Source organism: Eptesicus fuscus, chromosome 12 (assembly GCF_027574615.1).
Source record: "Eptesicus fuscus isolate TK198812 chromosome 12, DD_ASM_mEF_20220401, whole genome shotgun sequence".
In the NCBI taxonomy this organism is placed as follows: Eukaryota; Metazoa; Chordata; class Mammalia; order Chiroptera; family Vespertilionidae; genus Eptesicus; species Eptesicus fuscus.
This window is the reverse complement of record NC_072484.1, coordinates 66,326,204-66,340,749: the sequence shown is the minus strand read 5'-3', so window position 1 is coordinate 66,340,749 and position 14,546 is coordinate 66,326,204. Positions and strand designations below refer to the sequence as shown.

Sequence of the window (14,546 nt, the reverse complement as noted above, 5' to 3'; positions counted from 1 at the left end):
CACATCAGAACTTCTATTCGTGGTCTTTTTATTGCTGTTCCCTCTGTTCCCTCATGGGTGAGTAGTCGATGGGCTCTTAAACCAGAGTTCCCAGAGCCAGCAAGAGGCGTGTGCCCTGTTTCTCTCTGATGCATTTCTTTTTATTGCGACAGTCTGTGGGGCTTGCCTCTGGAGCGTCCCCTGGGTCAGCCCACGCTGGGTGTGAGCTCTCGCCAAAGCTGCATGATGCCTGTTCATCTAAAAAAATCTGAGAAAGAAATCCTGCTTTGCTGCCACGGCTCCTCCTGTGGAGCGTGTGCGCTGAGCCAGGGAAGAAAGCGCTGTTCTGAGTGCTCTGCATGCATCACTCCCTAACCCCCCAGGTGACTCAAGGGGTGCTGCCACACTATCCAGACTTTCCAGATGAGGAAACTGAGGCACAGGAATCCCTCCACACAGAGGGGGCCGGCACGTCCCACTCACTTCCGCAGTATTGCAACATACTGCCGCTTCCTTGTGCTCAGCAAAACGGATTTATGGATTAACTTATCTGGTTTGAACTAAACCAGCCTCACAACTAAAAAGGACAAGTGGCTTACAAAGGATCAGGCCCCATAAAACCACGGATCAGATGTCAAACTAATGCTGCAGGCCCAAGCACACAGCAAGATCGTGGCCCAGAAAAGACTCCCCCCACCGCCCAAAGCAAGTCCTTGTCAGCCATGTTCCGAGAGAGGCAACAACCACCTAATCAGATTGGCAACAGGTCAAACAGAAAGATCAGAAACGATCAGGAAGGGTATCAGAAATAAGGACTGGCCATCGCTATCATTCACCGTGAGCGACACCTTAACTCGTCCTCTCCCCTGAGACTGTTAACTACTGATGGCATGAAGCCACGGCGAGTAGCCTCGCTGTTAAACATTATTTTTTCTAGCTAAAACGTATTATTTTCACAAGTCACCTTGAGGATGAAACTATATTTAAAAACCGTCCTACTGCACAGAAAACCTTTCACATTTTCCAAAGAACATTCATATTCCACACTTCACTTTATCCTCAAAATGACACCAGAAGATAACTTCAGAGATATCATTACTAAAATTAGACAAGTAGGGGAAAATAAGACCGAGAGAGCAGGACAAACTAGCCTGAGGCAAGGGACTCCGCAGGTTCTAGTGCTGAGCTTCAAACCCAAGTCCCTGTGCCTCAGTTTCCTTATCTGTAAAATGGGAATAACAACACCATCTCCCTTCTAATGTTGGAAATATATAACAGGTGCTCAGTAATTGCCAGCAATTCTTATTCTGGGTCACTTTATTTCCTACTGGAGTGATCAAAATAAGGGCCATTCTCAAACTGTACATTTTTCTGGGACACAGGGGGTCCCAAAAACCCTTAGTTCCTATTTCCCGGGGCCCTTACCAGAAGAAGGCATCTGGAAAACACTTCTGCTCTGGCTGCCAAACTGCTTGCTCAATACTCTCTCCACAGGGGCCCCATGTGAGAAATTTCTTTTCCAGCTGGTTTCCAGGAAATTATCTATCTCCCAGAAGAACTGTTCTATGTCTTCCTTTTTTGACAATAAATGTTAAGTAACTTATATACCCTGTTCTTTTCACTTTGGCTGCCAGGAAGCTCAAAGTCCAAAGAGACAGGCGCTTAAATATGTCAACAATATTTGCTCCCTGTGTTAGCATATGTGTGGGAAGTGGCCTGGGGCTTCTGGGAATGGTTTTCCTCTCCGAGAGAGGAGTCCCTCTCACTGCCCTGGCTATGCCCGTCTCCTTCCTCCCGCTTTGGGCACATGATGCCTGAAGCTGCTGCCACCCTGGAACCATGAAAAGAAGGCCAACAGGATGACAAGAGACCAAATCAGAGCTCCGACATCACGAGGCTGAAACAAGAGTCCTTAGAGAACACATCCTGACCGACACACCTGATGATCAGGCGATTTTCATTTGTAGGAAACAGAAACCCAGCTATGTATTTTAGGCAGAAAGAAGTGGGGGGCTTCCTCAATCAATGAGGGCCTAGAAGGGGTAGGAATTTCGGCCGGGGCTCCCAGCAAACCGAGAACAAGGCCCCTCCACGGCCACTGCCTCTGACCTACTGGGAAAAGGGCAAATCAGGACAGCATCTGCCTGAGCTGACACTCCAGGAAAACACCAACCTGACTGCAGGCCCTCAGGAGCCGCTGCCTCCACTGTCTGCTGCAAAGCTATCCTGTCCTGCCACCAACAACAAAAAGCAAGGCCCCTGCCCTGCCTCCCGACACCCGGGAAGCTGGAGCCTGGCCCTCGGCGCATGCTACCACAGAAAGCCAAACTTGACCGAGGCTGTGCTTAGCAGCAAGACAGCACAAGGATGGCCTCCATCCAGCTCCTGCCTCCCAATGTCAAGCAGCTGGATCTGATCTAGGCCAATCACATCCCAACCCCGAGCAACAAGGGGGTCTGAGTTCTTTGTTCTCCAGTCTCGGCCAGGCAGGAAGGCCGAGGGGAAGGAGGGTGGGGTACATGGCAAGCATTAATCGAGATGAGGAAACTTAGGCAAAGGAATCCCTCCACAAAGAAGGGGCCCACAATCCCCACATCTTCACTGAACACCGATCCCTCTCCTCTCTGCAGCCAAGCCCTCAGCCCCGTAGCAATACAGAGTCACATTTAAGATTTCCCCACACAGGGAAAAGAAGTAGAAAATCCCAAACACAGCAAGTGCCAGAAAACCCAAAGGCAGATGATTCAGAGGATAATCTGTGTCCACAGAGTCTTTGATTTTTGCTCCTAATCGCCCCTTCCAGCTGTATTTACTCTGATATTGGTTTTTTTATTTACTCAGATTTTCCCATTTCCTTCTATGGATTTGTAGGAAATCTCTAATAATCTAAGAAAGATGTCAAGGTTTAAACAAATAAATTACACACAGTCAGGAGATCTCAAGAATCCCTTCCCCTAATAATCATGATGATAGCAATATCAATGCCTACCATGTATTGAGTACTTATACTATGTGCCAGGTATCAATGAGGAAACTGAAGTTCAGAGAAGTATTAAAATCACCCAGCAAGGAAGTATCAGAGCCAGAATCCTGTCCTGGAGTAGAACCCTGACCTTGGTATCGAAAAATCTAAGGCCTATGGGCACCAGGCAGGTAAGGCAACTTGTGAAAGAGAATGACTGGGGAGTAATGGGGAGTGGTGGAGGCTGAGGAAAACTGGAAGCTCTGGTGGCTACCACTGTGGGGAATGGGGGCCCAGTGTTACCGTTTCTCAAGGGAAACTTGAAGTGTACATTTTTATGTGGACTTAATTGAAAAATAATTAAACAATTTCTTTACAAATACCATGTAGGCTAAACGAAACACGCTACAGGCTGAAGTTAGTGCCCAGGTAAGTCTGCTCCTGCAGCTGCACACTCCCTGTGCCCCTCGCCAACCCAGAGGTCCCCTCCTGCTCCAGACCCACCTCCCAGCCTTCGATGTGGGACTGCAGCTGCTCCAGCGCCTCCAGCTTCTCCATCTGCCTCTTGGTCTCATTGATGTTGGAGCACACGGTCTTCATGGCCTGCAGGGCGCTCTGGACCGCAGGGTGGTCTGGGTGCTTTCCGGGTGTCCTCTTGGCTAGCTCCTAGGGAAGAAGTGAGGGCAAGAATAAGAGACATCAACCCAGAGGGGATCAAACCTGGCTTCCAGGTCACCCAGCCTGGGCCAAATACCAGCTCTTTTATATGAAAACTTTGTGATCTGGGGCTGGGAAACATCATTCATTCATTCATTCATTCATTCAATAAATGTCCCTTGAGCACCTCCTCCATAGCAGGCAGTATTTTAAGATCTGGGAACAAATCCTATCTAATAAAAGAGTAATATTCAAATTGACCATCACTCCAACACACAAGATGGCCACCCCCATGTGGAAACAAGATGGCCACCACAAGATGGCCAGCAGGGGAGGGCAGTTGTGGGCGATCAGGCCTGCATGGGAGGGCAGTTAGGTGTGACCAGGCCGGCAGAGGAGGGCAGTTGGGGGCGACCAGGCCTGCAGGAGAGGGCAGTTGGGGGGCAACCAAGCCTGCAGGGGAGGGCAGTTGGGGGGGACCAGGCCTGCAGGGGAGGGAAGTTGGGGGGACCAGGCCAGCAGGGGAGGGCAGTTGAGGGCAACCAGGCCGGCAGGGGAGGGAAGTTAGGGGCAACCAGGCTGGCAGGAGAGGGCAGTTAGGGGCGACCAAGCTGGCAGGAGAGGGCAGTTAGGGGCAACCAGGCTGGCAGGAGAGGGCAGTTAGGGGCAACCAGGCCGGCAGGGGAGGGGAGTTAGGGGCAACCAGGCTGGCAGGAGAGGGCAGTTAGGGGCGACCAGGCTGGCAGGGGAGAGCAGTTAGGGGCAATCGGGCCGTCAGGGGAGCAGTTAGGCATCGATCAGGCTGGCAGGGGAGTGGTTAGGGGGTGATCAGGCTGGCAGGCAGAAGTGGTTATGGGGCAATCAGGCAGGCAGGCAGGCAAGCAGTTGGGAGCCAGCAGTCCTGGATTGTGAGAGGGATCCCAGATTGGAGAGGGTGCAGGCTAGGCTGAGGGACACGCCCCCCTCCCCACCCCCCCCACCCCCCCCTCGTGCACAAATTTCGTGCACCGGGCCTCTAGTTTGTTAATGAAACAAGAGAAAACTTCTTCACCTGGTGGATATTATGATCTTTAAAAGAGATCAGATAAAATAATGAAAAATCAAGTATATAACTTATTGCCAGGCAGTGATAAATACTATGAAGACAAATCAGAATGAGGGGGCTAGAGAGTCTTAGGAAAAAGGGTGTTCTCTCAAATAGGGAGGTCAGGAAGACCCCTGTGTGGAGGTGACATGTGAATAGAGACCAGAGAAGCAAGGGAGGGGGTCCTGCAAAAATCTGTGGGAAAAGTGTGCCTGGTAGAGGGAACAGCATATGCAAGGGGTGTGAAGTGGGAGCATATGTGGTACGTAACAAATAACCGTGAGGAGGTGGTGTGGCTGGAGTGGAATAAAAGAGAGAGAGAAGAGAGAGAAAAACGGAACAGGACAGGACAGGACCGGACAGAGAAAGGTGGTCATGGATATGGCCCTTGCCCAGCTGTTTTCTCACCTGTAAAATAGGTATAGATAATGCCTTGCCTTGGGGGGCTGGGTGAGAAAGGTGAAGGAATTAAAAAGTACAAACTGGTAATCACAAAATAGTCACCGGGATGCAAAATACGTCATAGTGAATACAGTCAATAGTATTGTAATAACTACGCATGGTGTCAGGTGGGTAGTAGACTTATCAGGGGGATCACTTCGTAAATTATGTAAATGTCTAACCACTATCCTGTACACCTGGAACTCATATAAAATTACATTAAATGTCAACTCTAAATGAAAACAAAACACACCTTGCCTTCACAGGGACATGGCGGGGGGTGTAAGGAGGCTAGTCAGAGCAGACCTTTAACCCATGAACTTCCCCCACCACAAGCACAGGCAAGGACATTCTCAAGGTCAGGCCAGTCTTATCCAAGGACTTCAGCCTTCTCCTAAGTGTGATGAGAGAGGAACTGAGGAGGAAGGGACTAGCCAGGCCTGAAGCTATCAGGGAAGACTTCCCAAGCGAATCACTCCTCCAACCATACCAGCAAACGTGTTTCTTTAGTCATGTGACCTAGACATGACACTCCCCAAAACTAGGCTCTTTGAACACAAAACATCTGAGCAGGGGCAGACCCTGGGGAATACCTAGATACACTGAGGACAGAGAAGGAAGGGGGTTTGGGGTTTGCCCTGGGCCACACTGCAAAATGACAGCGCCAGCCCCTCCAGAGCCAGGCTGATGGCCTTGCCCCGACATCCGCCTGTGAGCCCGTGTGGTTTCACAAGCAGGCCTGAGGTGAGCACTTCCTAGAAAAGAGGATGTCAGAGTACAGGAACCCGGCGTTTCTGAAAGGTCCCTCATGCCCCCTCGCTCCCCTCCAACCACGCTTTTACCAAAAGGGAGCCACCGGTACTGGCTGTGGGCAGCCCCTTCAGGCCTGAGGTGTGGGCTCCGTCGACAGCGAGGCCACAAGAGGACAGCCTGGGGCAGAGGCCTCGAACTCCAGACCAGCATAAGAAGACAGATCCATGAAACCACAGGGTAAACGCAAGGCTGGATCCGTCACTGGAAGAAGTGACAGCACCCAGCACTCGCTCTGACGTGGGCGTGGTGGAGGCCCAGAAGGAGACAAGGCAGTTGGGAAGCCATGCTGTCCTCTCCACAACGGGAAAAAGGTGGCCCGTGGGAGTGGAGGGTGTCGCCCACGGCGGCCGGACCAACAGAGGACACCCACTTTCTGAAGTCACTCCAGCCAGCTGCAGGCTCTGTCCAAGCCCAGGAGGCGGAGCTGTCATCTCTACCCAACACTTCCCTGCACTTGCAGTTCTGGGGTCCCCTCAGGCCACATCTAGGGTGACAGCAGGATTCAAACGAAGAGGCCTCACAAGACCCAATACCACTTAAAGAAAAAGAAGAAGCAAAAAACATCTGGAAGTCCAAGAAAACCCAGAAGTGAAAAGCTGTCCAGCACAGCAAAGAAAACCTCCAGGCCTGCAAACTCTGGAAATTTCATGCAAATACATTTCTGATTTTAACAATTTCAGCCCCTGCTTCAAGGCTGGGAGAACTGTAGCCCCACAGATTAGGAATAAATGGAGGAAAAGAAATAATGCACATGGGTCTTAAAAACTCCATCCTTCCACTGAGAGAGGGAGGGGGAGACAGTGGACGAGGGCTCAGGACTGGGAGTCCACGTTCTGGCTTCAACCAGGACATACTGTATGTGTGACCTTAGGTAAGTCATCCCCCGTTTCTGAGCCTAGGTCTCCTGGCTCTGAAGTGCAGGATTGGAGCAAAGCCCAGGACATAAACCAGGCCCCACAGGCCAAATGCTACTGCCAGCCTGTCTCAGCAAAGCAAAAGTGCTGGCCACTCCGGGCCTGTGTTTCCACCTAACACTAACAATTGGCCTGACTGGCAGCCACCCCCTTAGATAGACAAGTGCTCTACAGTTGGCCACAGTTACCATCCCACTGAGTTCTATCTAATCTACTCACTTCTTGTACATGATGGTGGTGGCAGTAGCTATACATTCCAATACAGAAGAAGTAAAATAAAAAGGAATAAAAAGAAAAAGAGTAACTAAACAACAACAACAACAAAAAAAAAAACACAAAACAAACACACACACTAAAATTATGCAAAATAAAGCAAGAAAGTGTGAAGAAAATAAAACAAATAAAAATAGAAAAGAAAAATGGTAGAAGTAAATTCAAATGTATCAATAAATACAATAAATATAAATGGTCTAAACTCTCCAGTTAGAAGACAGGGATTGACAGATAAGATTTTAAAATTCTAACTTTGTGTAGTTTATAAAAGAAGTACCTAAACCCTAAGGATAGAGAATGGTTGATAGTAAAAGGATAAAACAAAATATATCATGAAAATACTAATTTTAAAAACTACTATAGTTCTATGAATATGGGCAAAATGAACTTTTAAGACAATAAAAATAGCTAATACTAAGCACTTAGAAGCGCTTTACAGGTATTATTTCATTTAATCTTCACAATAACCCATGACCAAGGCACTATCTGATAGAGGAGGAAACTCAGGGACAGAGAAATTAAGTCTCTTCTCAAAGAAGTTACACTCATAAGTGCAGGAACTGGAATTTTAAAAAATCACTACAATATTAGAGTAGCTAACATTTACCAAGCACGACCATCTACCTAGTCATATGCAGTGTTCTCGTGAGTTTTCTCATGCATTGTCTTTGCAGTAAGCCTGGGAGGCAACTACCATCCACATTTTGCAGATGATGCAATGGAGGCGCAGAGAGGTTAAGCAACTTGTACTTAGTCACACAGCTAAGAGGTTGAGCTAGAGCCACACAGATCGTGGCAGAAAGCAGAATGTAGGCAGGACTCCCAGGGAAGGAGATCTGGGAAGGCTACTTGGAAGACCGGATATACAAAGCTTGGCTTTGAAAGGAGGAAAGCAGGTCTCTCGCCCTGAAAGAGGAGGCTTCCGTTCCTTGAGCTATTGTTGCTCACCACACAGGAAAGAACCTGAATTGCGGCTGATGCAGGTTGAGATGCTGGAACAGCCTTAGGCAAGGTGTCAGTTCACAGCCCAAAAGGCAGGATGGAGGGTGGGCATTGTGGTTGGGGGAGGATGGGAGCTTGGGCAGGGAAGACCACAGTGCAGAGACCTCTGACTTCCTGTGCCTTCTCAGCAAGACGGTGACAGTGACAGATCCCTGGCAGATGGAGGGCCCATTTCATAACATCAGAGTCAGACGAGAACTCCAAAGAGATGACACAAGTATCCAGGATAATACAGAAAACCTTGGCAAATAATATGAAAACAACTACCCAATTGAAAATGGGCTAACGATGTGAAGAGGCAGTTCTCACAAAATGCATCCCCCACCACGGCTACCAACATAGTCCAGCCATCTCCTACCTGGATCACTGAGGTCGAATCCCCTCTGGTCTCCCACCTCCACTCTCACCACCCACAGTCCATTCTCCATTTGCAGCCAGAGGGATCCTGTAGGAACTAAGTCATATCTTGTCCCTCCTCTCCTCAGAACCTTCCCATGGCACCCACCTCACTCAGAGAAGACAAAGACCCTACAATGACCCACAAGGCCGTGCATATGCTGGCCCCATCACCTCTCTAACCTCACTCCCCCACTTTCTACCTCATATCTCTGGCCTCCTTGCTGCTCCTCAGACACATTCCTACCTCAGGGCCTTTTCACTGCCTGTTCCCTCTGGCTGGAAGATTCTTCCCCAAGGAACCTTTCTCATCTCTTTCTGGTCTTTGCTCAAAAGTCCCTTCTCAATCCATCACTCTTAGCTTGATACATTTCTCTCCATAGCACCCATTCCACCTCAACCAACATATACATTTCCTACTCATTTGTTGTCTGCCTCCCCCCAGCAGAACATCGGAACACAGAGGTAGGGGTTTGGGCAGTTTTCCCCACTTTGTATCTCCAGCACCTAGTACAGAGCCTGACACATACTAGTTGCTGAATAAAGAGTTGGTGAACGAATACATGGCTTCAAAACCCCTGGACACTGTACCACCAACTGTGGCTCTCTCTTGGAGGTAATCAGGAAGACTACAAGGGATCTGCTAAGTAATGTCCCCAGTGCCCAGAATGGCACCTAGCACGCAGTAGGTGCCTCCCAATCACTCATTAGATGACTGTAGAAATGTCATCCTATTGTTGCCAACTGTTCCTGAATCCAGAACTGAAGACTTCCATGTGAAAGCTCCTGATTTCCAAACGCCAACTTGATTTAAAACTTGTCAAACATCTGGGGGCCAAACCAGCCACCCCATATGTTTGGGACAGCTGCTGCAGTGTTTGTGTGTGTGTGTGTGTGTGTGTGTGTGTGTGTGTGTGTGTGTGTGTGTGTGTCAGGTTGGTGTGTGCAGAATGGCTGCTCAGGGTATAGCAAGGGGGCCCTGCACAGTCTCATGTGTCTTCTCTATCTTCCACGCCCTTCTGTGGGTAATGCAGCTCTCACCACGCTCAGTAGTTACCTCTGTCTCCTTGATCACAGCAGTGTGGCACCCCTGGAGATGGATGTACCCCATCACTAAGGAGATATTGGCCTCAATGCTTGGTGCAGGAGGATGGCTGGGAAAGGGAAGTTTCCCAGAGTATGGGATGTGTGCTAATCACAGCTCTCCAAAGGATTTTAGGTGGCACACCAGAAAACTTTATGTGTGTGGGGAGGGGAGCCAACAGGACTCCCTAAGGGACTAGATATGGGATGGATCGAAAATAACTCTCGGGTTTGGCCTGAGCAACCAGAAAGAAGAGAGACCAGCCCGGGCAGTGTGGCTCAGTTGTTGAGCATCATCCCGTGTATTATCAGTTTGACTCCCAGTCAGGGCACATGTCCAGGTTGCAGGCTTGATCCCCAGTAGGGGACATGCATGAGGCAGCCAATCAATGTTCCTATCTCTCTCTCTCTCTCCCTCTCCCTCTAAAAAATCAATAAAAACGTATTTTTGAAAAAAGAAGAGAAGCCATTTACAGAGATGGGGATGAGGAAGTAGGATGGGAGAGAAGACAGGTCTGGGGGAAGTGGGGAACCAAGCACTTGGTTTGCGACATGTTAGGTCAGAGATGCCTGCTAGACATCCAAGCGGAGAAGCCGCGTGGGCCCGAGAAAAGTCCCGCCGAGGCTAAGGGAAAGATCCATGCTGGGAGTCAGCGGCACAGGGATAGAGTTCAAAGCCATGGGAATGTCCGCACAAAAATCTGCAGGTGCATGTTCATAATAGCACCATTCGCAACAGCCAGAAAGTGTGAAGCCAAAAGTCCATCAACAGGTGAATGGATAAACAGACCATGGTTTATCCACACAATGGAATATTACTCTGCCATAAAAAGGAATGAAATTGTGAGCCGTGCCACAACGTGGATGAGCCATGAAAATACCATGCTAAGTAAAAGAAACCGGACACAAAAGGTTAGATATAATGATTCCCTGTATGTGAAATGTGCAGAATAGGCAATCCGTAGAGACAGGAAGTGGGTGGTTGCCAGGAGCTGGGGGGAAGAGGAGGGAAAAGGGAAGTGACTGCTAATGGGTCCAGAGTTCCTTTTGGGAGGGATGATGAAAATATTTCTAAAATGATTATGGTGATGGTTGCACAACTTCTGAATCTACTTCAATAAAATAAGAAAAGCCAGAGTAAATAAGGCCTCCAGGAGCGAGTCTAGACAGAGTCAAGGCCCAAGGACTGAGGCCTGGGGCCCACCTACGGCTTAGAGGTCTAGTAGGTGAGGAACCAGCAAAGGAGACTGAAGGGGTTAGAGAGGCAGAAGGCAAAGGGGAACAGAGGGACTGGAGCGCCGGCTGCCCCCTTTAGACGGATGTGCCCTCCAAGTTGCCCCGTGCCTGCCTCGCTTGCTCCCATTAGGCAGCCGGCAGGTCCTGGGGGGGCCCGGTCCAAGACCGAGCCCTGTGGGTCCTGAGCCACACCAGCAGCCGGTGCACAGTTAGTGCCCCAATGAGCGCTGTGCATCAGCCGGAAACAGCTAAAAGGGTCGGTGACAGTCTGTCTCGCCGCGGCACCTGCCATTTGAGCACCAGGGGCATCACCCCAAACCTGAATCATTTCCCTGGAACTGCCGATGGAAAACTCAACAAACCCTGAAAATGCCAACTGTCTATGCCGGGTCTGGGTTGAAGGCTGAAATAGAATGTTCCGGCTATTCTTAGGCAATGTTCAAGTTCAGCTTTTTGGGGCTGTTCCCAAAGAGGCTTTCATTCTCGCCTTTTCCCTCTTCCCTCTTCCCACCCAGGCTCCTCAATCCTGCTCGCCTACTTAATTCAAGTTCAGCTCAAACCAGGGTCTCAGAGGGCCACAGGGACATCTGCGAGGGCGTCAGAACCAGAGGGGCCGGAGGGGAGGCCTGTCCCCCCCGCTCATGGGATTGTCTTTTATAACCCACTGGAAAATGTGACAGAAAGGAGGAACTCGGGAGGGGTAGGAAGAATTCCCCTCAGTCCCAGCTGTTTTCTGATGCGAACATTTCAGCTGTGGGTGCCAACGGCCGGACACACTGAGCAATTCGGGCGGGCGGGCAGCCTGGCCTGGGCCCACAGGAATCTGAGGTCCCGCTGGCTGGTCCCCCGTGCTCTCTGAGCCTCGGATAAACACAGCTGGAGACAGAGGAAACTGAGCCTGTAAACAGCCCTTTGGTCAGGAGCGCAAACCCACAGCCCGGCTTCAGCCATTTCCTGTGGGCAGTTATTCCTCCATCAGCCGCCGGCCGGCTCTGTCCCTCTCTCCTCTTCTGGGAATCCAGAACCCAGAAACCCTGCCAGACCAAACTGTGGCCCCTGCAGCAGGCCGCAGAAACGCATGGGCCTCACAGAGAGAGCTGGAGTCCACCCATACACACAGGTCCAGCCCCACCGGCTATTAAAATACGTTATAGAAACTGCCATTCCGAGGGCATGCGGGGATCCCAGACTTGCCCAAGATCCAGGAATCGAGGGGTTAATTAACATCTAGGGGACCTCAGCTGGTGGTTCTTCTAATGGGTCAAATGTTTAAAGGTTTTGAAAACCAGGAAAGGAGGAGCAGACCAGTCACTGAACCCATGACACACAAGGTCGCTGACCTTCCCAGACTCCCCACTTAGGGAACTGAGATCAGCAAGCCCAACACCCAGCACTGTGGCAGCCTTCGCACCTCAAAGTGCTTCTCAACAGGCCGTGGAGCTGATAGGGGAATTCTAGAATCCACAGATCATGGTTCTGCTTCCTTACCCACCGTGTGGCCTTGAGCAGGCCCCTTCCTTTCTCTGTGCCTCAGCTGCCTCACCTCTAAAATGGGGCTAATCAAAGTGGCTACCTCGTCGAGTTGCTCTAAGAAATAAGTAAATAAGGGTCTCATCGTCATAACAACCTTATTAATACAAACTATGTGTTACAGACGAGAAACAGAGGCATGGAGAAGTGACTGGCCCAAGGTCACACAGCTAGTAAAAGGCAGAGCTGGGGTTCAAACCCCAGCAGCCTGTGGCTGCCAAGTGTGGCTCTAATCTAGGGGTCAGCAAACTTCTTCTGTGAAGGTCCAGATAGTAAATATTTTAGGCTTTGCTGGCCACATCCGGTCTCTGTCACACAGTCTTCTTTGTTTTAGGGTTTTGGTTTTGTTTTTACAACCCTTTAAAAAATGTAAACACCACTTTCAGCTCATGGGTTGTACACAAACAGGCCATGGGCTAGATGTGACCCATGAGCCACAGTTTTGCTCGCCCCTGCCTTAAGCCAGTACAGAACACTCTCTTTAAATGCTGGCAATTCACTCACCTATGGAAGACACACCACACAGACCAAATAAAGAGCACTGGCAAAAGTCCTAGTCAGCCCACCGGCTACCAATTGGCAAGGTCCACGTGGAGCGCCTCCTGCACCAAGCTGGAGAGCTGAGCTACGTATGGCATTGCCAACATCCCCCTGGGGATCCAAGCAGCTACGAGAGCCACTGCAGAAAGTCCTTCTGAGATCCCGGGAAGGGATAAACCGCAGCAGGCCAGAGGAGGTGAGGGGACAGCGGTGGCCCACCTCCCACAGCTGCACACAGTGCAGGCTTGTGTTCGCAGGCAGAGATGATGGCCCCAGGGTCTGGTCGGGCTCAGAGGCTCAAGTGTCACCCACCGTATCCAGCAGAAAGTCAAGTCCAAGAATTCCCTAGTACTTTCCCCCTCCCTTCTCTCTTCCAGTTCATGGAGCAAGGATGCACATGGCCCCGGGCATGTGCATGAGGCACCGCCAGCCAAATTAATCCACCAGCAAAGACTCCAGGAACAGCTGTCAGACTCAAGGCCTTGAGGATGGCGCCAAGGCAAGCTCAGGTCAATAGCGGCCACTTCCAAGGGCTGAAAACCCTGAGCTGAGAGCAGCAGATGGTGACAGAGCTATCCACCCAGCTGGAGATCTCCCCAGAAGCCGGCTCGAAAGCCGAGAATGAAGACTTCTTGGGTCCCCACACAAGCAGCAAATCTTCCCCTGGTCTTCTTGACCAAGACGAAGTCAAAGTTGGCTGACGGCACAGGAAACAGCAGTATGTGGATCTATTTGCCCACCCTCTTCCACAAATAGCCCAGATTTTGGTGAGGAGGGTCCAGTCTGTCCCCCTCGCTGGGCTTTCAGCCTGTGGGACAGTGATTGGTTGGAGCACATGACAAAAATCTAAGCCAATTAGAGATCCCTTGCTCAGGGTGATTGGTTCAGGTATGAAGCATCTGACCCCAAATCTCAGCCAATCAGAACACAATATCGCCTTGCTCACTGCCACTGGACCATGGCTTAGCCAATCAGAGCCTAACCCTGTCCAGCTCATAGCGATTGGGGTAAAGCCCAAGTCCAAGCATATAGAAGGAGGAGAAATAGCACAAGCAAAGGCTTCATGTCATTGATTCAAGTAAAAGCACGTGACTCAGGCCCAAATCATTCAGAATATCACATTCTCCTGGCCACAGGTGGCCAAAGCCTGAATCACGAGTTACTGGGAGAGAGGGTGTAAGGCCAGAGTAACTATAGCCCTCTGCGACCACACTGAAAATAAAGCTGAACAGTCAAAAGCAGAACTGAGCAAGGGAGAAAGAGGCAGGGTCCTGGTGGGATCCAGGACCTGCCCCAGACTTCTCAGCTACTTGAACTAACAAGTTTTATTTTGTGATTAAGCCAATCAGAGCCAATCTGTTACTTCGAACACGGTGAAAGGAGTGGGGTGCCGCTCTCACCTTGAGAAGGAGGGGGTACTTGCAGATCCTCTGAATCGGAGACAGCAGGTAGCCCTCCAGAGGGATGTCCGTGGTCTTCCGGCCGCCCAGAAGCATGCAGCTCTGCAAAGGGACAGCACACCATCATTAAAACTCGCCAAGGACAACAAAAGGATTGGGCCACCCTCAAACAGCTATGGGGTAGGACTCTCAAAACACAGCTACATACCCTGGAAGCAATTCAGCAACACCTAGGA

General features: G+C 50.2%; 1 protein-coding gene across 1 annotated transcript in view; it reads right to left on the bottom strand.

The window, feature by feature from the left end:
• PREX1 (phosphatidylinositol-3,4,5-trisphosphate dependent Rac exchange factor 1) overlaps positions 1–14,546 on the bottom strand; it is a 172,450-nt gene that overhangs the window by 63,207 nt on the left and 94,697 nt on the right. The window contains exons 5-6 of the mRNA XM_008159188.3: positions 14,311–14,412; positions 3,446–3,607 (exon numbers count right to left, since the gene is read on the bottom strand). Coding sequence (XP_008157410.2) covers positions 3,446–3,607; positions 14,311–14,412 — 264 coding nt within the window. The remainder of the gene's footprint in view (positions 1–3,445; positions 3,608–14,310; positions 14,413–14,546) is intronic.